Source organism: Artibeus jamaicensis, unplaced genomic scaffold (assembly GCF_021234435.1).
Source record: "Artibeus jamaicensis isolate MK-2021 breed Jamaican fruit bat unplaced genomic scaffold, CSHL_Jam_final contig_3126, whole genome shotgun sequence".
NCBI classification, from domain to species: domain Eukaryota; kingdom Metazoa; phylum Chordata; class Mammalia; order Chiroptera; family Phyllostomidae; genus Artibeus; species Artibeus jamaicensis.
Window position 1 is genome coordinate 543,352 of NW_026521723.1, and position 13,590 is coordinate 556,941.

The following is a 13,590-nucleotide window of genomic DNA, read 5'->3' on the forward strand; positions in this document are numbered from 1 at the left end:
CTTTTGGAAACACCATGAGCCAGTGTAGAGCATGAACTTTCAATTTATATCAACCAAAGGACAAACAGGTGGAGAGTTTATTCATCAACTCGCATCATCTCCCATTTGTTGATAAATGGTCCGGGGAAGATTCCATGAATAGCATTCATTCCCTAGGTCTTAGGATGACTTAAGTGAGGGTAGAATAGCTCTGGCCAACAGTGAAAGTCCTCGGATGCAAACGTACGATTAGAGAAGATACGGGCAGGCACCAACAGCATCTGTGACAGGGAACGTATAGGAGGAATCAATGAGCAATGCGATCTGTGATTCTCATCAAATGAGCCATTCAACACTACTATTATAGTGGGTCAGAGTTTCCCTCAAGCAATCCATTCTCAAAAAAACTAAAGGTACGATATGTTTACAAATAACCAAAGAAGTGATGAAATTTGTTTTTATGGGACAAGAAAAGTGGGACACAGTGTCTCAAAGTGAGTCAGAGCATACAATTTGTACTACATAACACTTAATATAGGGCTACTTAACTGCAAGAGGGTCTCTGATTTTGGCTAAAATTCCGCTAAAAGGGAGATGAATGTTATTTAGTTCGTTTTAAAGTCTTCAAAATTTAAATAATACTTGTAATGCAGTTCCCAGTCACATTATTATCACCCACTGACCCAGGGTTTATAGTGTCTTATACACCCGGCTGCCAGCCACACAATATTGTATCATGAATAGCGTCCCTGAGGTTAGCAGTGCACGCGGCTTGCACGGCCACTCACGATCCCTCTGCACACACTTTGTCTCAGCAGTACTCACTTATCCCTTTATTTTTCTGTGAGTAGTTGATGAATGTTGTCACACCGTTTTTGTACTTTCAGTGCAACAAATGGGAAGTCAGATGTTACCGTACTTACATATTTCCTTGTTAATAGTCTAGTCTGTCGGTATGGAATGTTGTAGCTCTCTTTACCCCAGGAGTCCGGGGCTCTTTCCCAGGAGCATATTCTCCTTGTGGTTAGTATACTTTGGGTGACATCCATTGTTTCTCGGAAATGGCCTGATGAGCTCTAATTTAGACGGAGTGAGTCTCACTTGCCCATTCTCAGATCGCTAGTTTCGAAGTTGTAACTGCCCTGTAGTTCCCCTCCAGTAGCAGATTCGCTCCTAAATACTCTTAAAAGATGAATACTACAATCTTTGAAATTTTCAGAGGAGTATTAATATTATATGGTTTCACAGCTCTTGTATTTTGAAATAATTGTGCCCTGCTTCACAATCTAAACCTTTTTCCTCTGCCTGTTTGAAGAAGAGGGCAAGGGACTTTGAAGAAGAATGGATGCATTGGGCACTTGTATCTCCATCGGCACCAAAGATACTTTTGTGAAGTCCTTCCTAATATACAACAATGACCATTTTCACCTGGCACTGATTTGATTGAAATAAATTTTGAATTCTGTTGGCTTTGGTGTGTCCAGTGCAGTATTTCGCTTCAGTCTCAGCCTTGCATACTCCTATCTTCAATACTGTTTTGTCCACACATCAGGTTTTCTGTATACATAATTCTTCCTTAATTCTCAGCCTGGTATCCCTGAGGATTTTGCAGCAGCCACGGGTAGTGAGATATTACAATTTTAAACAGATTGTACATTTACTAGTTTATAGTTCCTCTAAATTTAGGAGGGGGCCAATAAATTTACATTTCTGTAAATTTCAATGAAAAAATTACATTGAATGTTTTTGCAATCATTTTATTTATGAGAGTCATTTCACAGTGGTACCCAAATTAACATATGCTGCATCATGTAATTGCAGAAGTAAATAATTTTTGCTTAAATAATAATAAACATGTAAGAAATTATGAGCAGAATGGTAACTATGCAAATTTCTGAACTTCTGCTTTATTAAACTTGTAAGATAAATATAGTAGAATTCAAATATCTATGGGGATGTACCCTGAGATTATCCTAATTCTGGAAATTCTTGAATATCCATATTGCCTATATTTCTCATGATAAAAAGCACTTCGTATTTTCATATATTTGAAAGTACTTTTGTATAATAGTCTACTTTATTTCATCTAAACTTCCATTATTCTCAATAAAATCCACCAATATATTCTTATATAAAAATTTCCTTAGTACAAAGGAAGTTTTCTCTTTAGTTATAGCTTCCTCCAAGAAGTCAGTTTATGTGAGTCTCAGAACTGTCGAGAAACAACAAGAATTTTGATAAGGAAGGTCTGGACAATCATCTTGGCTCAGTCACACCAGCCTCAGACAAAGAGACATGCAAATATTTGCAACAGTAAAATGACAGTCTACTATAGCTAATGGAGAGGAAATTTTTTAAAAGTAAAAAAACTGCACATTTTATTTTATTTTTATTTTTTTAGATTTAAGAGGCATTTTCTCTCTTTTTAAAATACTTGACATTCAATATTATTTTATATAAGTTTCAGATGTATAGCATAGTGATTACACATTTATATAACTCATAAAGTGATCCCTCCAATAACACTTAGCACCCACCTGACTACATACATAGTCATTACAGTATAATTGACTGTATTCCCTAAACTGTATTTTACATCCCTGTGATTACTTTGTAACTACCAATCTGTACTTATCAATCCCTCACTTTTAAATTGTTGTTCAAGTACAACTGTCTCCATTTTCTCCCTAGTACTTCCCCCTGCCCCAGCCATCCCCACCTTCCACCCTTGATCCTACCCACTTTGGCTTTGTCCATGTGTCCTTTATACATGTTCCTTGACAACCCTTTCCCTATTTTCCTCCATTATCACTCTTCCACCTGCCTCTGGTTACTGTCAGTTTGTTCCTTATTTCCATGTTTCTGTTTCTATTTTGTTTGCTTGTTTGTTTTGTTGATTACGTTCCACTTGTAGGTGAGATCATATGGTATTTATCTTTCACCACTTGGCTTATTTCACTTAGTATAATGCTCTCCAGCTCATCCATGCTTTCTTGAAGGGCAGGAGCTCCTTTTTTCTTTCTGCTGTGTAGGATTCCATTGTGTAAATGTACCACAGTTTTTTTGATCCATTCTTTTCCTGATGGGCACTTAGGTTGCTTCTTAAATGCTTAAGTTTAAAAAGTGTCTTCTATTCTTTATGAGAAATTTAGTTTTATGTGATATAAAGCTCTTTCACTGAAACAAAAATCCATTGAATCTGACTTTCATCATCACACAGCTCTCACAAAGTACCATAGACACTATCACTCTGTTAAAATTATAAAGACAGGGCTGACTTGCATATCTCCAGGTACCTTGTACTGTGCAAAGTTTGTAAAGAACAAGTGAAATTTGCCTTTAAATCTGTCTATTTGTTTATTGTTTTTCTCAAGGCACCTATAACCTCTTTATTCCTCAGACTGTAAATAAAAGGATTCAGCAGAGGAATTATGATTGTGTAAAATACAGAATACATTTTATCCTGATTTTCAATGAGATCAGACCCAGGACGTACATACATTAAGAAGAGAGTGCCATAAAACAAGGAAACAGAGAGCAGATGGGCACTGCAGGTGGAAAAGGCTTTGCTTCTGCCCTTCTCAAACTTCATTTTTAGGATGACAAAGAAGACATGAGCATAAGAGACTATAATGGTCATAAAGGTAAAAAATTGTACCAACACTGAAAATATGAAAATCAGGAGCATATTAACTCCAGGGTCAGTACAGGAAATTTTAAACAGTTGCAAAATTTCACAGTAGAAATAATGTATTACATTGGACTTGCAGAAAGTTAATCTAAATAACAAACCAACATGCATCATGGGATGAAGAAACCCAATAATATACGAAACACCTAGTAATTGAAAGCAGTATATATTGGACATCACTACTGGATAAAGCAAGGGGTTACATAGGGCTACATAGCGGTCATAGGCCATCACTGCCAGGAGAAAACATTCTGTGTTTGCGCTGGAGGCAAAAATATAAAATTGAGTGATGCACTCAACCAGGGATATCATATGATTCTTAGATAAAAAATTAATTAGCATCTTGGGAGTCACAGATGATGAAGAACAGGCATCTGCAAAGGCTAAACTGCCAAGGAGTAAGTACATAGGTGTGTGAAGATGGGGATCTTTCCAGATGAGAAAAATGAGTCCAAGGTTGCCCGCCATGGTGGTTAGATAGATGACCAAGAACACCAGGAACAGGGGCACCTGAAGTTCTGGAAGATCTGTAAGTCCCGTGAGAACAAATGCTGTGACCTGTGTCTTGTTTACCTCCATCATAATCACTCAGGCCGACCACTGCATTGAAAGAATAAGTGAAGGACACAGCTATCAAATACCATAAAAGTAACATTTTATTTTAAAAAGTAAACACATCTTCCTTGCTGATGCATCCCCTTTAATCAGAACATTTACCTTACTCATGAGTAAAAATACTTACAATTGTAAGTATTTGGAAAACTGGTCCTAAAAATTAGGCAAAAGGTATATATAAAATGTGAAGGTTTTGTTGCCTCTCTAAGAGATATTGTCTTATTTTTTAATTTGGAAAAATTGATTGCTATTTAATAACCATCTTAAGCTTTTGAAATATGCTAAAGATTAGTAATCAAAACTAATAGCACACATTCTAAATAATACGGCACATCTCTTCAACTTAGGAACAGACTGGAATGCTCACTCTAACCATTATTATAAAGTATTATCTTAGAAATTTTGATATAACTAAGATTAAATAAAATGAAGTATACATATAGCAAAGCTATAAAATATCATAAAACTTGTAAGAAAAATATATTTCTTACTGTTATATTGTTATAATTAAAAAATAAGACTGATTTTATTAAATACCAAATGGAGGATGAATATATAAATAATCACTAGATTTTTCTATGTAAACAATAACCAAAAAGAAAGAGAAATAAAGAAAAATGTACCCATTTTATTAGTCATAGCACTTTAAAATACCTTGAAATAATTTTAAAAATATTTCAAACCTCTGTAAATTAAAGTACAAAAACTAACCCAAGGGCATTATACAATTTCTGAAGAAATACACAGCCAGATGTGTTCTTAGATAAGAAGATAGTATTATGAATACATCACTTAGAATCCTAATCAATTTTTTACCTTTCATACCTTTTTTATAAGCAACAGCAAGTACATGTTCCAGTTAAATTTCCATGTTTGTTTTCTTTAATAACTACTTTATTGTTGTTCAATTATAGTTGTCTGCATTTTCCTCCCACCACTCCCCCCCACCCCAGTCAAACTCACCTTCCCCCCTGCTTCCATCCTTCCCCCTGGTTTTGTCCATGTGTCCCTTATAGTAGTTCCTGAAAACCCTCCCCCTCACTAATCACTTTTTAATGTAGTAGCATGATCATAAAATTCATGTAAAATAAATTTTTTGAGGAAACAAAGAAAATATAAACAGTAAGAAAGTCAAGCATGCAGCTGCAAGTTTTAAAACAAAGCTATTCAAGAGTATGATATGGTATAGAAACGAAAATATGACAGTGAAACCACATAAAGACTCCAAAGACACATTCAAGTGTATACTAGAATTTAATGCATTACATGGATGATTATTCAGTTGAGAAAAGTGATGATTTATCCAATAAATAGTATTAGCTGTATTTGTTTATCTATCTGGAAATAAAGTAAGACTAGATTCCTTTCCTATGCCTGTTTTTAATAAGCAGCTAGATCAAGTACTTAAAAATTTAAAAAAGGTAATTAAAACATTCTAACATTTCATAAAATAGATATAATTTAAAAATAGTACAAAAATCTCTAATATAAGAAACTCATAAATTACACAGAAATATATAGATATATTTAATCTAATTTTTCACTGCAAGAAAATGGAGTATGTATCAAGTCTCTAATCAGGTAAAAGATGACTAAAACTTTGGAAGAAATATATATAATAAATATAGTAGGTAAAATATTCACACCTATCACATAAACATACATATTACAAATTGAGAGAAAAATTCAAATAACTCAATAGAAGAATGAAAATGAAATTGAATGGGCAAGTCACAGAACAATGTGTCAGCACATTTAATAAACATAGGAAAAGATGCTCACTGTCTCCAGTGCTCAGAATGTGCAAAGAAAATAACAATGCGACTTCTTCCCCCTTAGATTATCAAAATTTACTGCTCGTGGGAATTTGAAAAAGTCCACTCTCACACTGACTGATAAAAATGTAAATTATTAAACCTTTTAAAAACAATTTGGCCCCTGGCTGGTGTAGCTCAGTGGATTGAGCATGGGCCTACGAACCAAAATATCACAGTTCGATTCCCCCATCAGGGCCCATGCCTGGGTTGCAGGCCAGTTCCCAGCAGGGGCCAGTTCCCAGCAGAGGACACATGAGAAGTAACCATACATTGATATTTCTCTCCTTCTCTCCTTCCCTTCCCTTCTAAAAAGATAAACAAATAAAATTAAAAAAAACAATTTGGGAGTATCTTTTAAAAATAAAAATGCTCTTCAATCCAGCAAGCTACATTTGTAATCCATTCTATAACAATTACATAGTGGTTCATAGAGAGAAAAGTCTACTGCCATGGTGTTCATGTGACCCCCAAAAGAGTGGAAATAACATGAAAACCAATCAAGATAAAGCAAAATATGAACAGATCCTGGTGAACCCATCAATAAGTCATTTAAAAATGAGTTATTGCTCTACCAGTTGACTCAAGGAAATATCCACAACTGGGGAAAAAAGTGAGAAAAGTAAGATGCAGAGAAATATATATGAAAGTATCACATTAAACAAACAGAAAATGAAGTCTCGAAATTCTCACTCTATGCATATCTATGAATATATATTTGTACGTATATTTGCATATAAACATAAAGATTGTATAACATGTGGACTCCATGTTAATATTTATTTTCTTGGTGTAGGTGAGAGGAAAGAATGAAGGATAAGAGGGAGATAAATAGGCCCCCAAAGAGGTTTTTGGATGAAAACACAAAAATGTTATTACCCTATTTATATAACTATATATATTTATAGGTACAAAGAAATACTAAAGGGTGGTTTTAAGATTGCTAATAGTGAGAGAAAGAGAGACAAGAATAAAAGTGCTATTATTAGCCCTGGCTGGCGTAGCTCAGTGGATTGAGCGCGGGCCTCTGAACCAGACAATCGCAGTTTGATTCCCAGTCAGGGCACATGCCTGGGTTGCAGGCTGGTCCCCTGCAGGCCAGTTCCCAGCAGGGGATGCATAAAAGGCAACCATACACTGATGTTTCTCTCCCTCTCTTCTTCCCTTCCCCTCTAAAGGTAAGTAAATAAAATCTTTAAAAAAAAGAGTGCTATTATTGCATTTAGTAGTAGACAATACAAACTTTAATAAAAATAGAGGAATTAATTATAAGTGGATATTTTGAAAATAGTACTAGGCTATACTAAGTGAAATGAAGCAAAATGCACAGGAAACCAATAGTAATGGAAACAAAACTGGGACTCAAATCAATGAAGTGGACCAGAAGGAAGACAGAACCATCCAAACAGAAAAGAATAAAGAAAAAAGAATTCAGAACAATGAGGAGAGGCTTAGAAACCTCCAGGACATCTTTAATCATTCCAACATTCGAATTATAGGGGTACCAGAAGGGGAAGAGGAACAGCAACAAGCAGAAAACTTATTTGAACAAATAATAAAGGAGAACTTCCCCAATCTGACAAAGGAAATAGACTTCCAGGAAGTCCAGGAAGCTCAGAGAGTCCCAAAGAAGTTGGACCCAAGGAGGAACACACCAAAGCACATCATAACTACATTACCCAAGATTAAAATGAGAGAGAAAATTCTAGAAGCAGCAAGAGATAAGTGGACAGTCACCTACAAAAGAGTTCCCATCAGACTGTCAGCTGATTTCTCAAAAGAGACCTTACAGGCAAGAAGGGGCTGGAAAGAAGTATTCCAAGTCATGAAAGCCAAAGACCTGCATCCAAGATTGCTCTATCCAGCAAAGCTCTCATTTAGAATGGAAGGGCAGATAAAGCATTTCTCTGATAAGTTCAAGTTCAAAGAGTTCATTATCACCAAGCCCTTATTATATGAAATGTTAAACGGACTTATCTAAGAAAAGGAAGATAAAAATATGAACAGTGAAAGGACAGCAAACTCACAGTTATTAACTACCACACTAAAACAAAATCAAATTAAGTGGACAGCTAAAACAGGAGCAGAGCCACAGAAATGGAGATCACATGAAGGGTTAGCAACAGGGGAGTGGGAGGAGGAGAAGGTACAGAGAATAAGTAGCATAGACAGTAGGTAGAAAATAGACAGGGGGAGGGCAAGAATTGTATGGGAAATGTAGAAGCTAAAGAACTTGTTACACGTGGATGTGAACTAAAGGGGGGAATCTGGGGGGAGGGGGTGTGCAGGGTGGAGGGGAATGAAGGGGGGAATGGGACAACGGTAATGGCATAATTAGTAAAATATATTTTAAAAAGATTTGGTAAGCTATTGCTCTTCTTCACTGAGAATAAAACAAGAAAAATTAACATTAAAAATGTATCTGTTAAATTACCTATATACCACCTGGACTGGTGTGGCTCAGTCGGATGGCAGTTGTTCCATAGCAGAAAGGCTCTTCATTTCCATTCACAGTGGGGTCACATGCCTGGGCTGCAAGTTTAGTCACAGGTTGGGGCATGTACATGGGGCAGCCAAATGATGTTTCTCAAATCAATGTTTCTCTCACTCTCTTTCCCCCTCCTTCCTTCTCTCTATAAAAATAAATGAATAAAATTATTTTAGCCCTGGCTGGTGTAGCTCAGTGGATTGAGTGCAGGCTGTGAAGCAAAGGGTTGCAGGTTGGATTCCCAGTCAGCGCACATGCCTGGGTTGCTGGCCAGGTCCCCCGTGGGGGTTACGTGAGAGGCCACCACACACTGATGTTTCTCTCTCTCTTTCTCCTTTCCTTCCCCTCTCTCTAAGAATAAATAAATAAAATCTTTTTTTAAAAAAAAAGCTTTCCCTGTCAAACAAATTGAGGACAAAAAATTCAAATATTAAAAATAAATGAATAAAATCATTTTAAAAAGTACCATGTATACCCACAAGAAGCTCTGGAATCAAATCATAACACGAGAACACAGACTGATACATCTCTGCTGACAATTGGCTTTGTTGGACAGAGGCCAATCCTTTAGAAGTTTTCAAAGTAGAAGTTTTCTGCTGTGTGAGCCTACCTAGCTTTGTTGCCAGCTGTAAGCCTATGACTGATATATCTAATTTTAATAATTAGGTCAAGGGTCATTAGGTATTTAGGTTCTTTTTTGTTAAGATATAAATGAGAGGAGACCCCCCAAAAAACAAAATTATATTCTGGAGGATGGGCCCCTTGTAGTTCAGGCTTCCTCCACTAGGCGAGTGTTCTAGGAATCCATCCGTATCAGTGTATAGTTGGGGTTGTGAGAGACTGCGTTTGGCTTTAGTGAAATTGTTTTGAAGTCTCTTTCGATGTGTTTGCCCATTTCTTGATGGGTGGTTCACTAGCGCACTGGCCCACACTGCACTGAGTGTTCAGCAGTTTTTGACCAAAAATAGCATAACCCCTATATCCATCCTCCTTATTCACCCGATCTCACCCCAAACTACTTTTTTATTTCCTAGATGGAAAAGTCTCCAAAGGGAAATATTTTGCCTATGTGGAACAAGTGAAACAGAAAAATGGCAGAAGCACTAAAAAGTATCAAAATCAGCAAGTTAAAAAACTGATTTGAGCGGTGGAAAAAATGTCTTGATAGGTGTATTGCATCTAATGGAGAGTACTTTGAAGGTGACTGAAGTTTAAATATCTAAGAATAGATACACAAGTTTTTATAAATAAATTCCAGGGTTTTGGGGGTGTATGTATATACACAGAGAGAGAGACACACTCACGCACACACACATCTCACTATGCATTTTAAAGAGCCTAAGAAAATTGTCATTGATGACTTTAACTTTTCATAATCTCATGAATAAATTTGAGCAGCATGAATAAGGCAGTTTGAGCAGCATAGTTTAGTTGTTATACCCTGACATAGAAAATTTTCTATGGTATGAAAAATACCTCTGAAACTTTTGAGTCATTATCATCTTTTCCATTTGTCTCTTCTTTTTCTTATTTCAAATTTACTATTGAAAAGAAATCTTATTGTGCATGTCTTCTCAACAGCATTTATGACAGGCATCAAGAATTTTCTATCCTGATCAATCTGTAAGTTTTTTAAGAAGAAAATTTAAACATTTTGTTTTACAGTATACAATGTATCTGTGGGTTTACCTGTGTCATTTCCATTTTAGTCTTTTCCTTTCCCCTACCGTTTCCTTGTTAAACTTTTTTGCTTTGTCATGTATTTTTTTCTATTTCCCCTCCATTAAGCATTAATTTGGGGGAATATGTATCAGATTTTTACTTAGAGAAAACTAAATAAAATTATCTTAAAATAAAGTGTTTCAAGTTAAATTCATGAATTCATCAACTTTAGAAATAAAACAATATTTATGATTCCCCCTCCAAAAAAATAAAAAAGAATTTTCTCTCCTGAAGTGAAACAAAAAAATGTCATATGGTTGCCAGGATTTTTGTTACTTACCTGGACATTTTATTATCAAACAGGCAAACTGAAAACTACAAATAGTTAAAATCAGACCCTGATATCCTCACTCAGTTCCTCTAAGTCTTTGGGAGACTGGGAGAATGGTTGACTTTTGAAGTAAATACATTGGGTTTTCAAAGGAAAAAAAGGTGTACTTTTCTCTCCCATACCCTACGCTAGGGCCAGAGTCTTCAGCAATTGCTAACTGATGAGGCCCCCACTGCTCTCACATCCACCGCGGCATCTCCTCTTAAAACACTTGTATGAAGAAACGTGGGAGTCGCAGAATGAAGCAGTATTTCCTGGTCAAATATTTTTCTTTGGAAACGTGAAGTGCATGGACATATTTATACCAAAGCTCTTTCAAATCTATTCATACTTTAAAAGGTAAAAAGAACCTTGGAATTCCCTCAGTGAAAGTTAGCAATGGATTCCCTGTGGGAGGAAGGCAAAGTTGTTCTGGGCACTGTGGGTTAATCAACAATCACCCCAGACATACCCAGGTGTATGAATCATGAACCATGATTAGAACCACAATTTGTGTTGTTGGGGTTCACAGTGAGGGCAACTTTACCCACTGCTTCTGACCAATTTTAGGACATATTCATTTCCTTTATCTTACTGTTCCTGATGTTGCTGCATTCCAAACACCTAATATGTTTTTTAAATATTTCAAGATTCATTAGATTCAACATGTTCAAAACCAAATCTAGAATCTTTTCAAGTGCTATCACTAAATCTGGACGTCATCCTGTCTTCTCATTCTCCATTAATGTCGTTACCATCTACTCCATTTTTAAAGAAATAAACGTGAAAGCCGTCTTTAACAGTGAATTCTCCATCCTCCACCCACCTTCGCCACCCCCTGCCCACAAATCCATGTCAAAACTGTTACCAAACTCACAGCTTGTATCTCTTTAATGTCTGCTGGAACCATCTACTTCTCTCCAAATTTAAGAAAACTCCTTCTCTGGCCTGGAATACTGACACAACCTGTTAATAATTTATGTGTACCTTATAATATTTTCTGCTACATTGGGACCAATGTCATCTTTGTTAAAAGCCAAACTGTTCAATTTCTTTTTCTCACTCCCACAGCTATAAAGCCACTTAAACCCTTAAATAACTACCCAAGCCTCTTACAAAAAGATTGAAATCCTTAGACCTTTCCTTTCCCTCACCCTAAAACATATCCAATTATCTTTCATGCAAAGTTTTTGTCCTATGTAGTCAGATTTTTCAGGCAAATGATTGTGACATTTCTTTGTCAATAAAATTGATCTAGGAATTGAAGTTAAAAATCAGAATTTCATCTGTGATTTCTGAATGCAATATTGCTAAGAAAAAGAATTCAGTTTATTTTTTTTCTTTCTCATCTTACTATAAAAAGACTTCTCCTTGAAAAGTGGCCAAGCTATCCAGTATCTCTCCAGTCCCATTGGGTTTCTGCCTGATGTGCTGACTCTGTAGGAGGAGGAACTCACAGGCTTTGTGACAGGTGATAGAGCTCTTGGACCCGGTAGAAGCCCGGAAGTTGCCAGCTGGTGGCCCGGTGTTTTCTTCAGTAATGTAGGCAAGTCATAGAAGTTTCCAAGCATGAAAATGACAAACAAGAATTATGAGCTTGTTCCTTTCAGTGCGTTAGACATAGTAGAACATACAGCAAAACCTGTTCTTAGTACAAGACAATAAAACTGCAAATTTCTGATAAATATGAAAACTTATGACAACTTTTTTGAGTTGCAAAGTTTTTCTCTGAGAGATACCTGTGCTGTGGTCATTGAGATTCACTTAGTGAAAAAGAAAATTATGCTGTCTGTGGGGACCTCTATGGTTTGTGTAAGTTTAATACCAAAAGCTCTGCAGCTTCTTGTCAGCTAGTAACTTAAACATTGCATTATATTCTCCACTCTGGCATAAAGGCTTTCTCGTCCAGTCCAGCTGGAAGCTTTCTCATTCCTACTCTCCCTCAGCACAGTCTGGCCTTCTTCTCATACTGTTGCACTGAAGTGGTGCTCATCCCAACTTCTGACTTTTGCTGCAGTTGACTTGTTTCATCATTTCTTATAATGCAAATGCTGAAGCTAATGACTGCAACACTCTTGAACTCTGATAATTGATGGTGTCTCTTTTTCCCAGGTGGAAACTTGTGGAATATAGACATGTTAAAATGATCATTGAAGTGATAAGGAATTGCCTCTATAAATTCTGTAGTATTAACACTACTCATTTGTGAAAAATGAAGATATTTGGCTAAAGGATCCTATCCTTTGCAATTTACTCTCCACCGGGCCAGAAATTGGAAGAAATTTTTGCTTATTGATATCTGGGAGCATTTACAAAGATCACGGAAATAGAATAGTAGAAAGAGGAAGAAAATATCCCTTTCTACTTGATTCATCTGTAACTTGGGCTCTTTTTTCTTTTTCTTTTTCTTTTCTTAGCATAAAGGAGAGATAGAAAGTCATAGGACAGATTTTCCCATGTAAGATGCAGCCTTATTCCCAAGTCTACTAAGGAAAGAAATTCTCCTCCTGAATGTCTCACTAGTGTTCAGTATTCAGAGACTTTAATGCTTTTCTCTAAACCTTGCATCAGTGAGAAAGTAACACAGCAGTGACATAGATTTTCATTCCTCTTTGTAGCTAGAACTCTTATATAGGCATAAATGAAAATACCCTTCAGTGTTTCTGTTAAACTGCTATAATTTTATCTCAACCCAATAATATGTTCCACTGAAATTAGAGAGTTCTAATCTAATTAGATTTCACTAATTAGATAGTGAAATCTAATTCTAATCTAATAGAGTTCACTACTCTATCCATAGGACAGGTTTTTTTTGTTTGTTTGTTTAGGTTTTTGTTGTTGTTTTGTATTTAATAGTGAAATTCATTGGAACTATTGGTTTGGGGATAGCGTGTGGTGGTAGAAAATTTATTTTTAATTTCTTACCTAATTTGTCTTTTTCTCATATTTTATAGTATGGCTAGTGAATCAT

At 36.0% G+C, this 13,590-nt stretch overlaps 1 protein-coding gene across 1 annotated transcript; it reads right to left on the reverse strand.

Annotated features, from left to right (window-relative positions):
- Positions 1-3,328: 3,328 nt before the first annotated feature.
- LOC119047319 (olfactory receptor 5AC1-like) lies at positions 3,329-4,252 on the reverse strand. The gene has a single exon (XM_037142732.2). The coding sequence runs from the start codon at positions 4,250-4,252 to the stop codon at positions 3,329-3,331; it is 924 nt and encodes a 307-aa protein (XP_036998627.2).
- Positions 4,253-13,590: the final 9,338 nt, after the last annotated feature.

Bases quoted from the DNA above. Each gene is read 5' to 3' on its own strand.
- LOC119047319 (XM_037142732.2), bottom strand. From the start codon at position 4,252: ATGATGGAGGTAAACAAGACACAGGTCACAGCATTTGTTCTCACGGGA.